Raw genomic sequence first — 24,859 nt, forward strand, 5'->3', positions numbered from 1 at the left:
GCCATGGGTGGAGAGGGCTCCCAGCTTGGATCCACAGTTCTTACTTACAGATTTTATGCTGCAATCGCAGGCATTCCTCCCAATTCAGGTTAGTGTGTGGTGAGTGGATGGTCCTGTTTGTCCCCTTGCAGTTATTCTGGTTATTTACTAGTTGTAAAGGGAGACTTTAGTTCTCCAGGTGACCCTAACCCAGTCCAGGTCATGGCTGACTGAAGCTAGTTAATGAACTCCTAACCCTGGGGTCTGAGTTCCCAAAAGGGCTGGGAACTATAGTGTTTAGCAAATTTTCTCTGCAACCAGTCTCACTGCTTTGTCTCTCAGAGCTGTCTTAGCTCTGCTCTTGTCTAGGCCCAAATTGCAAGTCTCTGAGGCTTTCTATAGTGGGTTACTTAGAGTAATTGTTTTAGAAAAAGAGAAAAAAAATTAAAAAAAAAGAGAAGAAGGGCCCAGTATGGAGTATTTATAGTCTCTGCAGACCTAATGGGCTATTGAAATGCTAAAATACCAGGAGTTGAGGGTGATTAAGGAGTAATCAAGAAAGCAGAGAAGCTGGCTTTTCAGACAAATGCTCTCTCTCTCTGGATTTACATATGTGTCTGATTCTGTTTGAGCCCTGACCTTCTCCTTATTATGTTCACCTGACTCCAAAAAGTCTCTGTTTTTATTTTGTTTTCTATTTTTCTGCTGCTTTGCTAGCCCTATCTCCTCTCTGCTGGGCTGACTGCTCCCAGATTTTCTGGTGTCTGCTCTCAGTTTATCTATGGTTGCAGCTTTTATTCTCCCTCCTGGTTCCCAGCACAGATGGCCCCTCCTCCCTCAGGATTGTGCCTGGCAGGGAGGGACACATAGGCCCCCTGGCCATGAGAACTTACAGATTTCACTGACCTCAGATGTTCCACAGGTTTGCGAGTGTTGTATGAAGTTTATCCAATCCCACATTCCTCTGTGATGTATGGTCCACACAGTTTCTGGCTTCCTTGTACTCTGGTTTTTAAATTTATTTTTCAGAGGTATGATTTAGCAATTTTGAAACTACTAGAATTGAGAAAGTAAGTAATAATATTAAACGTACATTAAGAGGTAGGTAGATATATTATAAACCCCTTGTTGATAATAAAAAGGCAAGTTTCTTACAAATAACAAAAGGAAGAGAGGTAGAATAAACATTTGTCTTGGTTTGAAATCAAAGGTTCAACAAACACTCATTATTAAATATGTACACATAAACAGATATACAAATTCATATATTATATATCTCTACATACATACATGTTTGCAGAAATCCTAGAAGCTATACCACTGCAATAGGAATGAGTATACCTAGTGCAGAAATCTTGGCTTAAAAATATCATTTCCAGTACAAAGAACAAGGAGATCTTGAAGAAATGACTGAATTTTAGGACAAGTATGACACTGCAATAGCTTGTGTTGACAAAGTAAAGAAATACTCAAGCAATTAGAAGACTTGCCAAAAGGACATGAACCAGTGTGAGTGTCCAATGGCTAAATGTGAAAGAATTTGAGCAATAAAAGAAATAGTGACAGTAATGGATTATAACTCATAATATATTATCCAGCAATACATAACTACATATATATATTTATTTATTTATTTATTTGAGAGGAATAGATAGATAGATAGATAGATAGATAGATAGATAGATATAGATAGCTGGTTATATAAATGGCTGGTAGATAGGTTGGTCAGTAGGTTGGTAGGTGGACTGATATACAATCAGATAATTGACAGATGATACATAAGGCAGAAGGGTAAGTCTTCCTTATGCTATAATTCCAATTAAAACATTAGAAGAAATTATGAAAATTTTAAAAATCATTCTTTTTCAAAAACTTCTTAATAATTCTTCCATGCCAGACAGTAAAAGGGGAAATATTAGGGTGTATATATAGTAAGAGGATAAAATTTTTAAAAATAAAATCCATGGAAGTGCACTACACAGTGAACCCTAAATTAAACCATGGACTACAGTTGATACTACAAATATTAAAATGTGCTATCACCAATTGTAACAAATGTTCAAAACCAATGCAAGGTGTTAACAATAGGGAAGTATATGGGAATCCCGTATTTTATGCATGATTGTTCTGTAAACCCATAACTTCTCTAAAAAATAAAGCTGTCTATGGCAATAAACTGTGGAGTAAATATCCTGCAGTAAAAAAAAAGAAGACTGATAAACTCTCCCAAAATAAAGAAAGCTAAAAAGATTTAACATTTAAATGCAAAGTATGATCCTGGAATGTATAATGGATTTAAAAAAAAACAAAAAGACATAACTAGAACAATTGTTTACAGTTCAATAAGGACTGAAGATTAAACAAAACTAAATTTCTGGTCTTGATAATGCAACTGTAGTTATAACACGAAGTGGTGGAAGAGCATAGAGACATTCTGTATATTATTTTTGCAAAATATTTTCTAAATAAAAAGTTAATATAAAAAACAAAAAAATTATAAATGGTAATTATTTTGGTAACATTGGAGACCACAAAAATATTACATTCTAAAATTACATTGTTGTACTTATATTTATTATATTTTACCAAATATTATTTGTGACAAATATTTTATTATTGTTATTGAAACAAGATAACCCAATTCAACAACTATTTCATGCCCATGCAGAAAGACTTATATTCTAAATATATAAAACAGGTGAAATATGGGAGAAATGTAGAGCTATGGCCTCTACCCTAAAGATTTTTATTGTCTTATTGAGACAGAGAGTTTAAGTTCACAAATGTGTCTATGAACATACTTTATTATTATCATATACAACTCTTTTTATTAAAAACCTCATTGATAACAGAAATGGTTAAAACAGTTCATCTGATTTAATATGCAGTATTTTTCTTTAAGTGACAAATGAAATTCACAAAAAAGAAACATGCTCTTTTGCAAAATATTTGATGCCATTTATAAAATAGTAAATGCAATTTTTATAATGTAAACTGCCATTTGCCTTTATTATACCATGATATGTATTTCTCCTGAAATAAATATTACTCCTCTAATCATCTTCTGTTAATGCTATTTTGGCAATAAGATGTGGAGTAATAAATGTCCTCTTCGGTACTCAATAGACTGGGAGGCTGGAGGATCTCAACAGTAGGTGTCATATGGTACAGTTTGGCCATTCTCAAAAGAGATCAAGAAGAATCTGAATAACAAAAGGAAGTGAATTAAGGAAAAAGAACAAAAGAACAGGACAAGATCTGGGGACGTGGATTCCACTTTAAGCTGCATGCACAGTTTAAAAAAAACAAAAGGCACTGCATCAAATCCCACTGGAAATACCAATAATGATATTGATAAGATGAGACTGTTACTATTTTCCTTGACACTCATGAGTTGAGGGGAGTGGGCTGTAGTTTTAACTCTTCCCCAGGGGATAGAGAACTCACCATATTTGTCCAGATGAGGAATACAGCATTGAGCCTCTGCAATGTCTATAGAGGATCTCAAAGAGCACAGTTACTTATTGACTTAACTAGGGACATTTTTATCAACAGGTAAATACATTTATCAAAAGGGACAGCAAGGAAAAAAATAAAATAAGAAAATCCAGCCTAAGTGAACTTTTTATATACATTGAACTTAAGTGAAAACTAAGGAGGTTGACAGTGGGATAAAGAAATGAGGCAAGAATGGGCATTTAAACCCAAAGAGAAGGAATTAACAATAGTAAACATCAAAAAGAAACATGCAAACCCTTATTAAGCATGAATGAACTCAGATAAATTGTAAACTAGTAATTATTACAGATACCTTAGAAAGCATTTGAATTGTCACTTGATAGTCCATTTCTTGACTAGCAAAGGCTGCTATCACAACTCCCACACAGTGGTTTGGGCTACTACAACAAGAATTTATTGTCTCATTGCTAGGGAAGCTAGAAGTCCAAAATCAGGGTCTCAACAGGCCATGCTTTCTCCTGGAGTCTGTATTGTACTGATCATAGCTTGATGACCATCCGAGGTTCCTTCACTTATGTCTACCTCCAACACATGGTTCTCTACCTTATATTCTGACATGACCTAGTTTCTGTCTTTGATTGACTTCTGGCTTCTGAGTGAATCCGAGTTTCCTCTGCTTATAAGGACACCCTATGGGGTAGCACATGGAAACCAACAGAAACAGGAGTGATTTCATTGTTCTCAGACCCTCCATCCCTGTTGGCTTTACCTTTCCTCAACATCAAATAACCTAAATCATCACTCTACATAGAGAAATCCTGTGACTTCCATGGCATTTCTAGGTTTCCCATAAACGGAGAGGGCAGGGGGAGGTACGGTGTTTCATTTTCTCATCATTTTACATTCTGAATTCTAATGGTAGTTTTGTTCAACACTCACTATTTAACTCCTGAAGTCGCTATCCTCATTCTACCTGATTCGCTAAAAAGTGACTAGAACTCTTTCTCCTACATTCCCCAAAACTACTAATGATGTATAGTCATTGCAAAATATATAGTTTTCTCAATGCTCTATGGACGTTGTAGGATAATGACAACATGAAACAACACTGCTCTGAAATTCAGGGTGAAATGTGGTTTCTAAATCCTTACTGAGCACATTTCCTCCAAGGACCTCTCATTACTGACCATGTGGTTCTTGGATCCCAGCCTAATAGACATATTGCTGGTCTCCTTTCATTTCCATTTCCATATCTTTGAAATAGAAGTGTCAGAAAACAGAGAAAATTAATTTTGTTTTATTTTGCAAAAGTCAGTTTTGTGTTTGAGCCAATCACCTCTAAAATACCATAACTCTCCAAACCTCCTCTTTCCCACAAAATAACAAATCAACTGTTTTCACAGACACAAAAAAAAGCAAAACCCATTAGAGAAATCCATATAGCCTCCCAGAACGAATATAGACAAATTCAAAATAGAAATGTTTTCTCATATGTCATGTCCACTGGAATACAAATAGTTCAAATAAAACAGAATTCAAGTACACAAGAAAGAGAAATAGTCTTAAATGCAGAACCCTAGAAATTACTCAAGACTTTACCATTGAGAAACTGTGTGACTTTAAATAAAGCATCCATCTTCTTTGGTTTAACTTTCCTATCCCAGCAACGAATACATATTGAGCATCTGTTATACATTTGTTTAGGTGTAAATAATAAAACACCCTTTGGAAAGAAGCAACATGCACAGTATTGCACCTGCAAATGGGAGTTATTATTGATAGTCTTTATGGAACCTTCTATCTCTGTGATGCACTAGCATTTGCAAGAGACATACCCCTGCTTAGTGGAGGATGCAAAGACAGGAGTGGAGACATCTTGTTTGAGTCATGCTTCCCATGGCCATCCAACAGTAAAAATGTCACATTAGTGTTATTTTATTTAATCAGTGCAGAACCATTCATCATATTCCAGGAGAGAAAAAAAGAAACATTAAACTGACACTGAAAATATAGATATAATAAATTCCTTCCTTAATGCTATTCTCAGAGTAAGAGAGGTGAGAAGAAACTGCAAATGGTGAGGTAAAGAAGGGCTACTCTACAAAAGCAAAATAAATTATTGAAAGAAGATTCAAATTTCTTCACCATGATAATAAAGAAATAGGAAAAGAAAACTGCAACCAAATATATCGCAATTACACACTGAATCTCCTTGTCCTGAATCAATTTGCACAGAAGATACTATCTAGGATCAAAGTATTCTCCTACTAACAGCTTTTCCTCAGGGCAAGTTTAACATCTTTGTTACTCAAGCTGTAGACTAAGGGGTTAATCATGGGAACCACATTAGTGTAAAAGACAGAAAACAGTTTTCTCTCATTCATAGACCTGGCAAAAGATGGCTGGAAATACACAAAGGCACTTGATCCAAAGAACAGTAAAACAGCCATTATATGGGAAGTGCAGGTGTTGCAGGCTTTGGAACTGCCTTCAGTGGAGCTGATGTGAAGGATGCTGCACAGAATGAAACCATAAGAGATAAAGATAGTGAGACTGGGCACGATGATGTTGATGCCCACCACAATGAACACTACCAGTTCACTGACATAGGTGCCTGTGCAGGAAAGCTGGAGCACAGGTAATATATCAGAAAAAATGGTTGTTGGTGTTGGCATCACAGAAGGTCAGTCTCAGCATGCATCCAGTGTGGGCCATAGCACCAGAAAATGCCACCAAGTATGAACCAAAAATAAGGTTGGAGCACACTTTAGGGGACATGACAATGTTATACAAGAGTGGATTACAGATGGCCACATAGCGATCATAGGCCATGGATGTCAGCACATAGCACTCAGAGATGGAAAAAGGCAGAAGTAGAGCTGAGCCATCAACCCTGGTAGGAGATAACATTCTTCTGTGATAAGAAGTCCATCAGCATTTTGGGTGTAAAAACAGAAGAATAACAGAGGTCTATGAAGGACAAGTTAAAGAGGAAAAAGTACATGGGGGTGTGAAGGTGGAGAATTCAGGGCAATTAGAGTTGTCAAGTCCAAGCTTCCCAGCATGGTGACAACATACATTGCCAGAAGGAGAAAGAACAGTGGCAGCTGAAGGACTGGGTGGTCTGTTAATCCCACAAGCATGAACTGACCCACCAAAGAGCCATTCCCAGGAGCCATTCCGCTATGGGGAATCTGTGGGGACGTAAGAAAAGTCTTATATTAGAGGGCAACCCAGTTCTTCCCACCAAATCTCCTCCCACGTGAGTGAGCTCTACAGTGGGAATGTCTTGGACCCATAGAATCTGCCTTTAACCCTGATAAAAAGTAACACAGATTTCCCCTTATTAGAGACATTTTGCAAATTATAACACAGAATACCTACAACTCACCAGAGACTGAAGGCCAGTTCTGCCATATAAAAATATGACTACTGGGACAACCAAGGGAAAAGAGAAAAGAAAGTTAGAGTGGGACAGAAACCTTCTTGCTAATCTCACCAGCAATTCATTCACATGAACCCTCCTCTCAGCATTAAAACTTGAGGAGGAGGCCCTGGCAACCTGGAGCTGCCTCTCATGCAGTTTAGTCACTGTTGCATGAACCAAGAACATAGTTTCAAGACCAAAACTGAGAGACAAGAGTCCAGCAGAAGTCCAGTAGCTGCCCCAAGTCACAGAGTAAAAGCCATTTCTAGAGAAGGGAGAGTTCCCCCAGGGAGAGGGAAACTACACACTGAGATATGGGAACCACGAGAGCTCCAAGCCTCTGAATATTCTCTGCTGCCCCTCAAACAGATTCTTCTACCCAATTCACTTGAGTATCAGGACAGCACAATATGAGGTAAAAGCAGCATTTCTTAATTCCTGTATTTCCATCTCAAAATAAGGGGGACATGCACAAACGGAATACAGAAACTCACCCTCTTTAGGCCAGAACCTCTAACCTTCTGATGGCTCTTTTTTACCCCTGGTTTTCTCAAAATGCAATTAAAAACTTTAAGATTTCGGTTCCTTTGATTCCAAGACAATGCAAACCAGAATTAATTTCCAATATGCCCTGGAATGATTTCCAGGGCATATTGGAAATTCTGATTTTATCAGAATTTAATTCCTGATTTTTTCTGTGAAGCCCCTCAATGATCAGAGGAAAAAATGAACATTCTTTTGCTAAAATGTAAGAGATTCAATGTTGATTTAATAATACAATGCATCTGGTTATAAACAGGTTTTAAACTTGCACCATCTCTTCTCCAGGGAACAGATTCTGCATGCAATAAAGAAATAAGGGGCTTGTATTTACACTGTAGAGAATGGAATCTCTTTATTTCCTTGGGGATGCAGTGTTTTCCTCCAGGTTCACTTCAGGATAGGGATTGTACATCCCCCAACACAGAGCTAAACTGTTAATCCCATAACCCTACCATCTTCATATCTGAAAGAAAATCTGTCTGTGGTCCTGTTTTATTTCATTCCTTCATCCCATATACAAAGGAATATTTCCATGTTGGTTCTGCCTACAGGCTTCTTTATTCTTTATTAGAAATTTCTCAAGGATTGCAATAACAGAACTAAGTTGTTATTGCTTCTGGGATGTCTCCAAATAAATTTTAATGCTTTGAATTCTTCTACAGTCTTTATTTCTAAACACTTACTGGAAATTTCTACCTGAATATCTTTAATGGTCCTTAAATGTAAAATTTCAGTAACTGAAGTCACCAATTTCTTCTCACCATCATAGTTATGAATAAAGGCTCTGGAGTTAGAAGGCATGTGTTTGATTCTTACCTTCAAAATTACTAACTCTAACACCATGGGCCAGTTACTTAATCTCTCTCTCTCTGCCTCAGAGAGTTTATAAGATAGAGGTGGGAATACTAGCATCTCTTCATTATGTGTTTGTGATGTGTAATTGAGCTAATATAAGTCAAATGCTTAGAACAATGCACAGAGTATTGTAAATAGGGAATAAAAATAACCTGTCATCATTTAGGTTCTCCAAGATTCCATCAGATACTCCGTCATAACACCCATCACACATTATTCTTTATCTTTTAAATGCTCTACAAGCTCTGTAAAGACAAAGACTACTTCTGTCTGATTTGCTACTTTGCTACTAGTGCTAAATCCAGTAAATAGGTACAGAGTAGCGATTCAATGATAGTTGTGGAAATTAAGTTTTTCTTTGCTGAAAACCTTCAGAATATTTTTCACATCTCTCAAATACTAAGCCATATAATCTAACTCCACAATGGACTCCATTCATTCTCACAGGTACCACCCAAGTTCAGGAACATTCTAGGTTTTAGCTAACCTGTATTATTGAACTATAGTGTCTTCTATCCATTATTCGAGAATTTCCTACATATTTACTCTAGTTCAGCATTTCATCCTGCTACTAGAATAATTTCTGAAAACAGAGCTCTGTCTTTCCCTAGCTATAGAACTTTCAGTTTCTTCATTACCCTCTGGTACTGGAGGCTTGTAACAAAGTTTAAATCCCCTAACCTGTGATTTCACCTAGGTTAAACTTAAAGGAGAAATTGAGTCAGAGTTTTATATGATGAAAAGCCATGAAAGAAAGATTATGATTGATTTATGTATTTTGAGCATATTAAGTTTATGCAAGATCTTAATTCTTTCAAAAATATAAAAACAAGAATGTTGGAAAATGTTTTCATTTCAGAAAAAACATGGGTATAATGAACAACAAACACAAGTAACTTGAAATAGCTTATATTTCACATTTGTTTAAATCTGCACCGACTGTTCTTCTCATCATAATGAGAGATTTCCTCATAAATATTTATCAAAACAGAACAAGAAATTCACAAACACATTTATCTAATAAAATTATGTATTTTTTAAAAATTTTGTATTCAAGAATTACTCCTAACCCATGCTATCACTTATAATGTTTCTATCTTCAAACTGCCAAATGCTCAATTTAAAGCCCTATTAATAGGAGCTTATTTTTCTCACTTGACAGTAAATCTGGAGGTAGAGCACCGTAGGGTAGGTTCAGTGACTCAGCTCTCTCATCAAGACAATTCCATTGTCCTCTACCTGTGGGCCTTAGTCCTCAGGCTTTCACCTCATGGTCACAAAATGTCAGTTGTAACTTCAAGAATCATATCTTCACACAACTATATCCAAAAAAGAGAGCAAGAGAATAAGAAAAAAGAGTTCCCCTCACACTTCTTCCCATGTACAGGGTGAAGTTAGTTTCCTATGAAGCTGATGCATGACTTCCTCTTGTTTCTTCAGTCAGAATAAGGGCAGCTGCCATCACTTGCTGCAAGGAAAACTGGCAAAATGAGTCTCTCCCATGTTTGGCCTCTGTCATGGAAAGAGGATTCCAACATAAGGCAGCCAAGGGAGACACCAGCATGGTCTACCACAATAAAGATGCTTCTGAAATACGTTTGTAAGAGGAAATTTTACTTACTTTAGGTGGATAATACATTTCATATTTTTTATATAGTCAAATTATCTTCTAAGCTTTAAATTAACTAACCTGACTCAGCATAATCAACTTATCATGGAAATATATGCACATCTGTATGTGAAAAATAAATATACTCATATACATGTATATATTTACACAAAGACTAGTTATATATCTGAAGAGTGAGACACCATGCTATACTTATATAAAGAGGGTTTCCCTGTCAGTCAAAAAGCATCAGTATTGCTTAATCCTTTCAAACTGCTCAAAATAAGGCATGCCTCCAAACACAAAACAGTGACTTGTGCTATCACAATTAGGTTGACCCTTTTTTATAGGGGTGAAGGGATCTGAAGGGGAAAGCCTGAATAGAAACAGATAGTAGAGATCATTTGGGCAGTTAGTTTCTGAAGCATAAGAGTAAAGTTTAAGAATTCTGAAATTTCAATTTTAGGGATTTGTTTTTTTGAAGCTTCTTCTTTGCTATCTCTTATTTAGGATCTTCTCAATATGTCACATGTGATGTTGAAACTGTCAGATTCACTAAATTAGGTAAGAAAAGGGAAATCCATGATGCAGCCTGTAGGATAAGAATCTAAAGTTAAGAGAAATTAATGATATGAAGTGAATTTTTAAATCCCCCTGCTAACTTCACAACTGATTCTGCTATAAAAAAAGAGACACTAGACTTTCTTCTCAGGTATCCGTACACCAGTGCTGGCTCCATATGATTCTGACTGCAGAAAATAAAACTTGAAATCAGAGTTAGGATATTTTAAGAGCTAGCTAGCCTGACAGTAATTCTCTTTTAGAAAGAGCAAACATGGAGAAACAGAAAGGGGCTGTCAGTCCTTTATATGACCATCCAATTTCCATCCTCTTCCAAATCCAAGTGAGCCTTGTTTGAATGCATACCTTTCCCATGCTCAAACTTGCTATAGGTTGAAATTTCTGAACAGATCAAAAGCATTAAAATGCTGTTTGCAAATGTGTTTTGTGTATTTAAACAATGGCTGCCCGAGAGTTCTTGACATTATACCCACAACAATTTTACACTCACCAAATGCAAGAAATATTAAATGCAAAAGTAAGCAATATAGTTCAACATGATTTTGAAAACCAACCAAAAACTGGCAACAATTGAAAATCATATTTCAAAAATGTACACTCTCTTTTCTTTTGTTGACAAATTAAATGTTTAACCAATTTGGAACTAAATTTCACTTTTAAATTTCAAATATTTCAAGGTAACAAAGAAGCCCTGGTTTGCAAAAGCCTTGTACCATATTAGAGCAGTCACACTGCAACTAGCTTAAGATTCCAATAAAAGGACACAATAGCTGGAAATGGGGAGAAATGCCTGATATGGGGGGACTGAGATTGGGGCTTCTGCCATCAGCAGGGACCACCAGGATCCCCAGCCTGGCCCCCATCACTAAGACTGCAGCAGCTGGGGCTGCACACGGTGCTCCTGGGGCCCCTCAGCAGCTCCGAGGGCACCTGTCCACCTGGGTGCTACCCCTTTTGGATACGGCTGTGATAGCTGGAGTTCAGGTGATGGAGCAGCTAGGAGTTCAGGTGATGGAGCAGCTCCGTGGTTTGGTTGTTGACTGGGACAGAGTGCTTTATTTACTCATTGTCCTTCCTGCCTTCCAAAGACATTGTGTGCTGTCATTTCAGAGCCCCTCCCATCTTGACCTCCCAGAAGCCCTTTTATGAGCTACAATCTTCCAGACCAGATGGCTAGAACTCCTACTGTACATGGCCAAAATTGATTGGCTCAGAAACAAAGTACAAATAATGTTAAACATTTACATAAAAAAAAATTTATATGCCTTTGACATGTGTGAATGTGGGGATGAATATAAAACAGTTTTTCTAGTTTAAAATTTTTATAGCATATCTATGATATAAAAAGAATATAAAAAAGATGTATAAGACCATATCTATGACTTTTAAGAAATTCACCAATTTACACAAACAAAACTTCAAAACATTCAGTAGCTCTAAATAAGCTTATATATTCTAAAGCTTTTGTATCTAGTTTTCTTATTATATTAACTTCAAAAAATGAGGTTTGGATTTAAACAATTTTGGTTATAAACATTATAAAATGTCTTAATTTGAAAAATTAAAGTGATTAGATTTTTCAGATCAATACAAGAATATAAGTTCAAACTTTGAAATAAACCTATTGACTTCCTGTAACCAAGCCAGGGTGTTGCCTACTCAAAATCCACCAGGGAGTGCTAGCAAATATGACACAGTCCTCAGATCACAACAAGTGTGCTATGTATGCATTTCACATCACACTTTCAGTTAAGGACCAAGAATTTAGATATTGATGACCTATGCCTTATTTTCTATCTTTTTTTGAAATGTGAAATTTTGAAATATGTGCTTTAGAGCAAGATCCAAACCAATTTTAAGTTATTTAACTATGCAACTTAATGGGCATAAACCAAAGAAGGAGAGAAGTACATACTAAGCATTCAGATTCTGCTTGGGGAATCAGAGTTTTAAAAAAAATTATGACAGTGAGAAAAATATTATAATACATGTAAATATCTCATGTTTGCTCCCAGATTAACAATTTTAACCAGATTTAAGTAGTTTTTAACAGGCATTATTATATTTAAAAGTGATTTTAAACACCAAAGTTTTCAAAGTTTTCAAAACTCTTGTTAACTCTGATGAACACAGAAATTAGCAACATAGAATAATTAACTGTGTCCCCTGAAATACATAACCTCTGAGGGGCATTGTTTCCTACTCAGAATGAAACTAGTGGTGGGCCATTTATTTTTGTTTATCACACAAAACATGAAGATATTTGGATCCCTATTTTATACCATTTTTAACTATCATTAATAACTAGTATTTCATTTCAACAAACTATAAAATAATAATATAATCTATAATGAGGCTTTTTAAAGTCCACATGCTCCAATCTCCTCAGTCTCTGGATCACAGGAAATGATCACTATTATGAATGAGATTGTGATTAAAACTTACTTTGTGGCTAACCCTGTTTGACCACCTTTGAAATCTAATCTCTCTGGGGCATGTGAATCACTGGAGTTTGACAATCCCCTCTATGCTGCAGTCACTTTGCTGAGGGCATCGTTCCCATGACGACCCACCTCCAGGCTCATTCTGAAACAACTCTCAGAATCTCTCTCCCTCATTCACAATCTCCTTTTCTTTCCTTTCATTCATTCACTGGGTTCAGCAACATTAGCTGTGCAACCTTGATCAAGACACAGAACAATGTCCTCAACTAGAGAACAGGAGGAGGAAACTTATTTTCAGGAGTATTTATAAAAAATGTGATGCACATCATGGACCACAGTTAAGTTTTTTCCCAAGAAACAAAATGGATAAATAAAATATACATATTGAAACACTAAATAGTTACACTGAAAAGTGAGAAAAGATGTTAGATTTAAAATTAAGTGAAGACTTGAAAAGGAAAACAGAGGAGAGAAAGACACAGCAATGGAGGCAGGGACTAAGGCAGCACCACTGGTTCTGCTCTATTTGTTATTCTCTTCAGGGTGTTCTTCAGAGCATGTTTGATGTCTTTGTTCCTCAGGCTGTAAATGAGGGGGTTCAGCATGGGCACCACATTAGTATAAAACACTGAGAAATATTTCTCCTGACCCAAAGAACCAGCAGAAGATGGTTTGACATAAGTGAGCAGCCCAGATCCATAGAAAAGACCAACAGTTACTAAATGGGAGCCACAGGTGCTGAAGGCTTTGGACCAGCCAGTAGGTGATGACATGTGAAAGATACTGAAAAGAATCAGAGCATAAGACATACAGATAATAAGACTAGATAGTATGACAACTGTGTCCACAATAATGGAAGCCAGGAGCTCATTGGCATAGGTGCTGCTGCAGGAGAGCTGGAGCAGGGGGAAGACGTCACACATGTAGTGGTTGATGGTGTTGGAACCACAAAATGTCAGCCTGATCATGCACCCTGTGTGAGCCATCGCACCAGCAAACCCCATCACATATGAAGCAGACATCAGCAGAGAACACACCTGAGGGGACATGGTGATGGTGTATAGCAGGGGCCTACAGATGGCCACGTAGCGATCATAGGCCATGGCTGTCAGCACATAGCACTCAGAGATGACAAAGAAGCCGAAGAAAAATAGCTGAGCCATGCATCCTGCAAAGGAGATGATGTTTTTCTCTGAATTAAAGCTCAGGAGCATTTTGGGGGTAAAGACAAATGAATAGCAGAGATCAATGAAGGAGAGATTGAAGATGAAAAAGTACATGGGGATGTGAAGGTGGGAATTCAGGCAAATAAGGTGAATTAAAATTAAATTCCCCACCACAGTGACCACATAGTTCATCAAGAACAGACAAAACAGTGGTAATTGGAGCTCACGTCGGTCTGTTAATCCCATTAGGATGAACTCAGTCACAAAAGAGTCGTTTTCCACAGCCATTCCCATCCGGGCAAGAGCTGTAGAAGCAGGGGTTATGTTGACATTAGGGAGGTATCCTCGGGCTTTGACTGCAGAGGGAGAGCTGGGATCTGCTGGGTTAAAAGATGAAGGTTGTATGAAGACACACAGCAAGGCACCCAGGAGCTTGAACTGAGGAGAATCTCCAGGCCTGAGAGTCCAGATTGTCCTTCCCTCTTCTCTCACCTGTGTGGAGGAGAGTGCTGGGAGACCTCCTGAAGCCTCAGTTTCCTCCCTCTGACTGGGGCTTCTCTCAGGCTCACAGTCTTGAGTTATGTAGTTGTGGGTTTGTAAGGAAATCAGTAAGTCAGGGATGATTCCTTTGCCTTGCAATCTTACTGTACTGGGGCAGGGGAAATTCCGTAATGATGAAGAAGGCACTAGCTGCGAGCATCATCCTGTCTTCAACAGGCTAGAAAAGGTATTGTGGGGAATAAGCCTTGATTTCTACTTGAGAATTTGCCCAGAATGTCCTCTTCACTTACAAAGAGGAAAGAAGATCCTTTTATGAGCCTCGCAAACAATCAGCTGGCTTCAAAGGAATGAACTTCAGCTTCAGATCCTATACTTCTAGGGAAATTTATTAGAAGTGCAGAGAATTATCCTCTCCCACATGATTTTCCATGAAGTTTGATGAGCCTCTGGAGGACAGAAATTACTGAGCCTGTGTTTACATCCTGTATCTTAGACTACTGTTAGAGCCTCTGGGACTCGGTGTTCTAGTCAGAATTCCTAATCCCCAGTGCAAAGGATTTTGGCCCCTTTCGCTTCTTCTATGATCTGCATCATAAGCACAGCTCTTAAAGAAGATGTTTCAGGGTATACTGACTCACCATTTCTAGTACTTTCCTACAAGTCGCAAGGTTGCCTGAACAAAATGTTTGATCATTACTTTATCACTATATACACTAATGGATTTCAACTCAATAACGTGATGTAATGAAGCTGTTAAAAGAGTGGGCCCTCAAGGCAGAGTTTAATGCACACTTCTACACTTCCTGTGAGATATAAGAAAAGTTATGAAACTAATAAATATTTGTTGTTTTTGCAGTTCTCTGCCTGGTATTGATTTACAGCCTTATTCCATTTTGGTCAGAAAGGATGTTTTGTATAATTTCCATCCTTTTAAATTTATTGAAGCTTCTTTTATGACACAACAGGTGGTCTATCCTGGAGAACAAATCATCCATCCTGGATTACAAACAATGTTCTCTATATGTCAGTAGGTAGGGCTCGATCATTTAACATGTTATTAAAATATACAGAGAATTTTAAATGTTTTATCTATTGCTGAAAGTTGTGTACTGAAGTCTCCAACTATTATTTTAGAGGTGTCTATTTCTCCCTTCAGTTTTGCCAGTATTTGACTTATGTATTTTGGGGCATGATCAATTGTACAAATATTTATGATTTTAATTTCTTATGATGTTTTGCCCATTTTATTAATACTCAGTTTCCTTCTTTATCTCTTGTAACAACTTTTAACTTAAATCTGCTTTGTCCAATATTAGAATACTATACTAGCTCTTTGTGGTTAGTATTTGCCTGCATTATCTTTTGCCATCCTTTCACTTTCAATCTATTTATGTCTTTGGGTCTAAGGTGACTCCCTTGTAAACACAGAATTGGATTCTGCTTTTATACCCATTTTGCCAAGTGGTTTCTTTTGATTTGGGAGTTTAATTTGAAACATTCAGTGTTATTACTGTAAAGTCAGTACTTACTTCACCCGTTTTGTCCTCTGGTTTATTTATGTCATATCCTTTTTTCTCTCTTTTCCTTTATTGCAGACTCCTTTTCTGTATATTTGATCTTTTGTGATGTTACTGACTGGGACCTGTCTCATTTCTGTTTCTTTATATATATTAAATAATTTCCTTGTGGTTACCCTGAGATTTTTATTATACATCTACCTCTGTAAACTACTAATTTGAAAAGATACCAACTGGGGTTCAGTAGCTTACATGTTCTGTGCTCCATCATCCCTCCTTTTACCCTCCTTATGTTGTTTTTCTTCCACATTACCCAGAAAACTACAAAACTTTCAGAAAAGAAATCAAAGAAGATCAAAATAAATGGAAGGACATTTCTTGTGCAGGGATTGGAAGACTAAATATTGTTAAGATGTCAATTCTACCCAAAATGATTTACAGATTCAACACAATTCCAATCAAATTCCAACAGCCTACTTTGAAGAAATGGAAAAGCAAATCATCAAATTTATTTGGAAGGGAAAGAAGCCCCAAATAGCCACAACCAGATTGAAAAGTAGAGTGAAGTTGGAGGACTCACACTTCCTGACATTAAAATTATTACAATGCTTCAGTGGTCAAAGCAGCACAGAACTGTCACAAGGATAGATCAAAAGACCAATGGATTCAAATTGAGAGCTCAGAAATAGACACCCAAATCTATGGCCAATTAATTTTTAATAAGGCTTCAATTACATTCAATTGGGAAAGAACAGTTTTCTAACAAATTTGTGCTGGGAGAACTGGATAGCAATATGCAAAAAAAAAAAAAAAAAAAATGAAAGAGGACTCCTATCTCACACCATATATAAAAATTAACTCAAAATGGGTCAGAGACCCAAGCAGAAGAACCAGGACTATAATAGTCAAGAAGAATATGTATGGAAGCATCTTTAGGATTTTGTGTTACACAATGTTTCCTTAGACGTTATACCCAAAACACAACCAATAAAAAAAAAGATAGATAAATGGGACCTCCTCAAAATTAAAAACTTTTGTGAACCTAAAGACTTTATAATGAAAGTGAAAAGACAACCTACACAATGGGAGAAAATATTTGGAAACCACATATCTGATAAGGCTTAATATCCAGAATACATAAAGAAATCCTACAACTCAACAATAAAAGCACAAACAACCCAATTTTTAAAATGTGCAAAACACCTGAAAAGCCATTTCTCCAAAGAGGATAAACAAATGGCCAAAAAGCACATGAAAAGATGCTCAGAAATATTAGCTATTAGGGAAATGCAAATCAAAACCATAATGAGATACCATTTCGCCCCCACTAGAATGGCTATTACTAAAAAAAAAAAAAAAAAAACAAAAAAAAAAAAACAGAAATTTACAAGTGTTGTAGAGGATGTGAAGAAACAAGAACATTCATTCATTGCTGGTGGTGATGCGAAATGGTGCAGTTGCTGTGGAAGATAGCTTTGCAGTTCCTCAGAAAGCTAAGTATAGAATTACCATATGACCCAAAAATCTCACCACTAGGTAAATATCCCAAAGAATTTAAAGCAAAGACTTGAAACGATATTTGCACATTGACTTTTGTAGCAGCATTATTCATAGTTGCCAAAAGATGGAAGCAATCCATGTGCCCATCAATACATGAAATAGTAAAATAATGTGGTATATACATACAATAGAAAATTATTGACCATTAAAAGAACGAATTTCTGATTCATGCAACAATGTGGATGAAGTTTGAAGATATCATGTTGAGTGAAATAACACAGACAGAAAAGGAAAAATATTGTATGATGTCACTAACATGAAATATTTAGAATACACAAACTCACAGAGTCAGACTCTGGAATATAGGTTACCAAGGGCCAGGATGAGGGTAGGAAATGGGGAGTTAATGCTTAAATTGTACAGAATTTCTATTTGGGATGATTGTAAAAGTTTGGAAATGGATGATGGTGATGGTAGCACAACATTGTGAATGTAATCAACAGCATTGAATTATATTCAGTGAATGTGATAAAAGGAAAATTTTAGGTCATATATAAGTTACTAGAATGAAAATTAAAAGAAACAACAGAGGACTATACTACAATCAAACCACATTGTAAATGATGGCTATAGTTAATAGTACAATTATAAAAATTTTCTTTCATGAATTTTAACAAATGTACTACTCTAATTAAATAAAAATAAATAAATAAATAAATAAAGTGGCAGCCATAAGGCCTAACAAAAACAAAAACCTGGAAATTACTACTGTTATCCATTCCACTTGAATAAAAACAATTTCCAATTTTTCTAGTTGATCAAAATAGAAACGACTTTTCCATCTCAAAGTTTTAAATCCTCTATGGAATTATTTTAGGTAAAACAAAATGCAACTGAGTTTATAAATATAAAATTATAAGAATTTAATAAAACAATGTATATCAAAATTTATTGAGTACATTTAAATGTGTACAAGGAAAAATGAAATCAATGAACACTTAGAAAAAAATGAAGTATTGAAATATATGAATTAAATGACATAGTCCAAAACAACTGAAAAAACAAAAAAATCAAAATAAAGCATAAATATATAATAAAAATAAAATCAGAAACATAATCAGGAATGGAGAAACATTGGATGCATTCAATAAAGTAATATTTAATATACACTATGTTAAACCACCAGCTAACTTGAAGAAAAAACAGAGTACAAATATATAATAATAAATGAGAGGAAAAAAAAAATAAACCAAGGAAAAACAAAATATTCTTCTTTGAAGAACTCTATGCAATTAAATTTGAAAAAAAAAAGAGATGAAAAATTACTTAGGAAAATAAGAATCAATAATTTCTTAGGGAAATTATTATTAGAAATAGAATCTTAGACCACTTTTCAAGGGAATTCCACAAAGCTTTCATATTCTAGTTAGTCCTAACTCTATAAATTGTTTCACTGTTTGAAAATGAAGTAAAAGTTTCTAATTCCTTTTAAAAGCAAGGGCAAACTGTTGAACTGTAATACAGTAGCCTTGATACTTGATGATTATATAACTATAATACCTTTATTGTGTGACCATGCAATTCTGAAAACTTTGTGACTGACATTCCCTGGATCCAGTGTATGGGCAGATGAGTAATAAAATAAACACACAAAATATTTATTAAAAATAGGGAGGATAAGGGGTACAGGTTGTTTCAGGTGCTCTTTTTAATTTTTATTTATTTTTCTTTGGAGTAATGAAAATGTTCTAAAATTGAATGTGGTGATGAATGCACAGCTATATGAAGACACTGTGAGCCACTGATTGTATACATTGGATGGATTATATGGTGTGTGAACATAATCTCTTTAAAATTGCATTTAAAAAATGCAAGGGGAGGAACAACTCAAAAACAGTCTGGAACAACTGGTGGGGAGACATCCATGACAGGACAACATTGTACGCCAGTCAGGAATGGGTAGAATGGCTGAGATCACAGCACAGAATTGTAAGTAAAGCTCCTCAAACTGCAGAGCTGGCACGCCTTCCCCACTGGCATGGCAGGCTGAGTTGCAAAACTTCACTGTGGGAAAAATAAGCATTCAATGCCAGTAGCAAGGGAATGTAGCTCAACCAAGCTCCAATTACGCTTTCAATTAACAAATTTCAACAACTGAATACATGCTACAAGCACAGATAAAACTGGAGCAAGCAGGAAATGAACCCAGAAGTTTATCCTGACAGAAGAAGGTGGGGCTGATGGAAAAAATACATAAATCAATAAAACAGAGGCTTTTGGAGTCTGCTGAGCTCAGAATACTGGGAAGAACTGTATCCCAAGAAAAGGGAAACACAGAACCAGGTACCAACAATGGTTCTTGCCTGGTGAACTGGAGGGCTGGGAATTGGCTCTGAAAGGGGACTTCTTGCCTTTTTCCTTTCTTTTCCTCTTTCATTCTAAGTAGGTCATTAGAGTAAGCCTCAGGAATTTTCAATTGTCAGCACTGACCCAGGCAAGGGTGGAGTTAAGATAGAGTCAAAGAAAAATCTCATGTGTAGGAGGCACATTGCTGATTTTAACACACAATTTTTTTCACATGTTAATATCTCAGAAGTAGATATGCATCTTACAACTGATAGTATCTTACAATTATAATTGTCAGCATTTTTTATACATAAAATAATAATATATGTTTCAATCAATGGTATCTTAGATTGATAAAATCAGTGATATGGAAAAAATAAGTAAGGGAAACAGGTAGGGGGTGTGTGGAGGTTTGCAGTTTAAATACATATTTTATGTTTTTTTATTTGCAATTATATATATTAGGAGTCATGGGCCACAACTATTTAATGAGATAACAATTTTAAAAACAATAGTGCTAAATGCAATGGACAAAGGACCTTAATGGAAAAACTGGTGAAATCTGAATACAATCTGAAGTTTAGTAAATAGTGCTGTACCAATGATAATTCCTCAGTATTGACAGTTGTACTATGGTTATGAAAGATATTAATATTAGGGGAAGCTGGATAAAGTATATTCAGAAACACTCTGTACTATCCTTGTAATATTTCTGTATATCTAATATTATTTCAAAATAAAAAGTTTGATTAAAAAATAAAAACCAATGGTAGCATTGACACGTAAACCTCATAACAAAGTACAAAAAACACATAACTATGGATCACTATCACTTATGAATATCAGTGCATAACAATTAACACTATATTAAACAGAACTCACATAACAGTAAGAAATTAAAACAACATGACAGCATAGGATTCATTCAAGGAATGCAAGGTTGACTCCATATTAGGAAAACTGTTAATACACAATGTCATAAAAATAGATCTAAGGAAAAATCATGACTATCTTGACAGGTGCTGAAAAGGCTTTCAGCAAAATTCAAACCCATTCTTGATTTAAAAAAAAAAAAACATTTAAGAATAGAAATTGATGTAACTAATGCATACTTTCTTAATATGTGAAATAAACATTCATACTGAACTCAGTTTCTTCCTTTGTGGGATGATATTTGGTATATTTCTGTTATTCAGGAAGAAGGCAAGACTGAAAACTAACTCCATTAATATTTATTGTGCTAGAAGTATAAGCCAATGCAATAAAGAATAGCAATTAGACACTGTCAATGGGAATGTAAAATGGAGCACCCATTTTGGAAAATATTAGCAGTGCCATAAAAACTCAAATATAGATTTCCATATGACCCAGATATTTCACTCCTAGGGATATACTCAGGAACATTAAAAACATGTGTTCACTCAAAAACTAGAATGCAAACTTTAAAATCACCATTACTAAAAGAGCCAAAATAGTGGAAATAACAAATTGTCCATCAATTAATGATTGAATAATCAAAATATTATATGACCATACAAACATACTATGTGTTAAGCCATCTAAAGAGATGAAGTACTGACACATGCTATAAAACACATGAACTTGAAAACATTATGCTAAGTAAAAAAAAAAAAATTCAAAAGACCACAGAATGTATGATTCCATTCATATGAATGGAATATGAAATATGAAATATGAAATTTGAAGCATAGGCACTGGCCTTTCAGGGGACATTCTCCTGCTAAGTGGAGTGAGGAAAGCTGGGAGTGGTGACTTATCATTTGATTCATGCTTCCAATGGCACATTCCAACTGTCAAACGCAGGTAGCCACCCTAGTGTTTCTTTATCCAATCATTGCAGTAAAATTTATCTTATTACAGGACAAAAAAAAAAAGTAATTTTGAACTAACAACAAGAAAAACATATAAAAATATGCTTCCATAAAGTTATTCTCAACAAGCCAAAATGGGAGAAGAAGAAATTGTACAAATGGTGATGAAAACAAAAACACTTACTCTTACAAAGTGGAAATAAATAATGGAAGGAAAAGTCAAATTCCCTTTATCTTGACAACAAAGAAGCAAAGTAAGATAGCAGCCAACAAGTATATTGCAAATAATCACACTGAACATCCTTGTCCTGAAACTCCCTGCACAGGAGATCCCATTGCTAATTAAAACATTCTCTTCTTCAGGGTCTTTCTCAGGGCAAAATGAACATCTTTGACCCTAAAGCTGTAGATTAAGGGATTCAACAGGGGAACCACATTAGTGTAAAAGACAGAAGAAGTCTTTCCCATATTCATAGATCCTGCAGAAGATGGCTGGAGATACACAAATGCACTTGATTCAAAGAAGAGAGAAACAGCCATTATGTGGGAACAGCAGGTGTGGAAGGCTTTTGAGCTACCCTCAGTGGAATTGATGTGGAGGATGCTGGAGAGAAAGAAACCATAAGAGAGAAAGATGGTGAGACTGGACATGGTGAGGTTGATGCCCCACACAATGAATACCACCAGTTCATTGGCATAGGTGCTTGTGCAGGAGAGCTGGATCATAGGGATGACATCACAGAAATAACAGCTGATGGCATTGGCATCATAGAAGGTCAGTCTCAGCATGTGTGCCGGTTTGAATGTATTATGTCCCCCAGAAAAAGCCATATTCTTTGGTGCAATCTTGTGGGGCAGACAGAATAGTGGGGATTAAGTTGGAACGTTTGAATTAGGTTGTTTGCATGGAGATGTGCCCCACCCAGCTGTGGGTGGTGACTCTGGTGGGATACTCCCATGGAAGTGTGGCCCCACCCATTCGGGGTGGGCCTTGATCAGTGGAGCCATATAAATGAGCTGGCTCAAGGAGAGGAGACGAAGTGCAGCTGTGAGTCACGGTCTGAAGAGGAGCAAGCTTGCTAGAGAGGAATGTCCTGGGAGAAAGCCATTTTGAAACTAGAACTTTGGAGCAGATGCCAGCCACGTGCCTTCCCAGCTAACAGAGGTTTTCCGGATGCCATCTGCCATCCTCCAGTGAAGGTACCTGATTACTGATGTGTTACCTTGGACACTTTATGGCCTTAAGACTGTAACTGTATAGCCAAATAAACCCCCTTTTTATAAAAGCCAATCCATCTCTGGTGTTTTGCATTCTGCAGCATTAGCAAACTAGAACAGCATGCATCCAGTGTGAGCCTTAGCACTAGAAAATGTCATCAAGTATGAACCAAAAATAATGGTGGAGCACACTTTAGGGGACATGGCCAGGTTATACAAGAGTAGATGACAGATGGCCAAATAGCAATCATAAGCCATTGATGTCAGCACATAGTACTCAGAGATGGCAAAAGAGAATAAGAAGTAGACCTGGGCCATGCACCCCTGGTAGGAGATAATATTCTTTTTTGATAAGAACTTGATCAGCATTTTGGGTGCAAATATAGAAGAATAACAGAGGTCTATGAAGGACAAGTTAAAGAGGAAAAAGTACATGGGGGTGTGAAGGTGAGAATGCAGCCCAATTAGAGTTACTAAGCTCAGGTTTCCCAGCACAGTGATAAAAGAAAGAACAGAGGGAGTTGGAGATCTGGGTGGTCTCTTGTTCCCACCAGAATGAATTTGGTAACAAAAGAGCCATTTCTAGGAGCCATTCTGCTCTGTGGCATCTGTGTGGACAAAAGATAAGGTTTACTTTAGAGGCAACACAGCCCTTCCCATAAAGTTTCCTCCCACATGAGTGGGCTCTACAGTAGGAATGTCTGAGACTAGCCCAGCAGGAACCCAAAGAATCTGACATTTCACCTAATAAAAAGTGACACAGATTTCCCAGTATTACACTCCTTATATCTAAATATGGTGCAGAACACTGACAACTCATCTCACAGATTGAAGAACAGATTGAAGTCATAAATATATGACTACTGGAGAAACCAAGTGAAAAGAGAGAAGAAAGATGGGGCAGGACAGAATCCTTCTCCCTCATCTCAATATCCCTTCATTCACATGTATCCTGGAGTAAAACTGGAGGAAAGGCCCTGGCAACCTGGAGCTGGTCTCTCGTGATGATTAGACACAGTTTTGTGAACCATGAACATGGCTTCAAGATCAAAACTAAGGGACCAGAGTCTAGGAGAAGTCCAGTAGCTGCCACAGGTTACAGAGTACAAGCCACTTATAGAGAAGTGAGAGTTGCCTCCCTGGAGAGGGAACCTACACACTGAGGTATGGGAACCCCAAGGGCCTGTGACACTGAACATTCCTTGCTCACCCCTCAAAGACATTCTTCCACCTGATTCACTTGTGTGTCAGTACCATAAAATATGGGGTTAAAGCAGCATTTCTTAATTCCTGGATTTCCATCTCAAAATAAGGAAGACATGTAAAAATGGAATTCAAACTCACCCTCTTTAGGCCAGAAAACCTCTGAGCTTCTTGATCCCTATTTTTAACCCCTGTGTTCATCAAAGAATAATTTCAAACATTGAGATTCCTGGCTTCTTTGACTCTAAGAGGATGCAGGGCAACCTTAATTTCCATTATACCCTGGAAATCATTTGGAGCTACAGATAACTTCTGATTTCATCTATGAAACCCATCAACCATGAGAGAAAATTGAACATTCTTTAGCAAAAATGTAGAGAATTTAATGTTGATTTCATAATATAAAGCACTTGATTATAAACAGGTTTGAAGTTTGCTTTGTCTCTTCTCCACAGAACACATTATGTTTAATAGAGAAATAAGGGCTTATATTTATACCCTAGAGGATGGAAACTCTTTAATTCCTTAGGGATGCAGTATGTTCCCCCAATTTTCACTTCAGATGAGAGATTCTACATCCCTCAAAGCACAGCTGATTTGGAAAGCCTATATCCCTACCATCTTCATCTCTGAAGGGAAATCTACCTGTCGTCTTGTTTTATTTGCCTCCTATATACA

General features: G+C 36.5%; 1 protein-coding gene and 1 pseudogene across 1 annotated transcript; both read right to left on the reverse strand.

Moving 5' to 3' along the window:
* Nucleotides 1-13,395: 13,395 nt before the first annotated feature.
* LOC119537728 (olfactory receptor 143-like) lies at nt 13,396-14,358 on the reverse strand. The gene has a single exon (XM_037840269.1). The coding sequence runs from the start codon at nt 14,356-14,358 to the stop codon at nt 13,396-13,398; it is 963 nt and encodes a 320-aa protein (XP_037696197.1).
* Nucleotides 14,359-22,102: 7,744 nt separating this feature from the next.
* On the reverse strand, nt 22,103-23,571 carry LOC119537401 (annotated as a pseudogene).
* Nucleotides 23,572-24,859: the final 1,288 nt, after the last annotated feature.

The sequence above is a fragment of the Choloepus didactylus genome, chromosome 6, assembly GCF_015220235.1.
Source record: "Choloepus didactylus isolate mChoDid1 chromosome 6, mChoDid1.pri, whole genome shotgun sequence".
Lineage (NCBI taxonomy): Eukaryota > Metazoa > Chordata > Mammalia > Pilosa > Megalonychidae > Choloepus > Choloepus didactylus.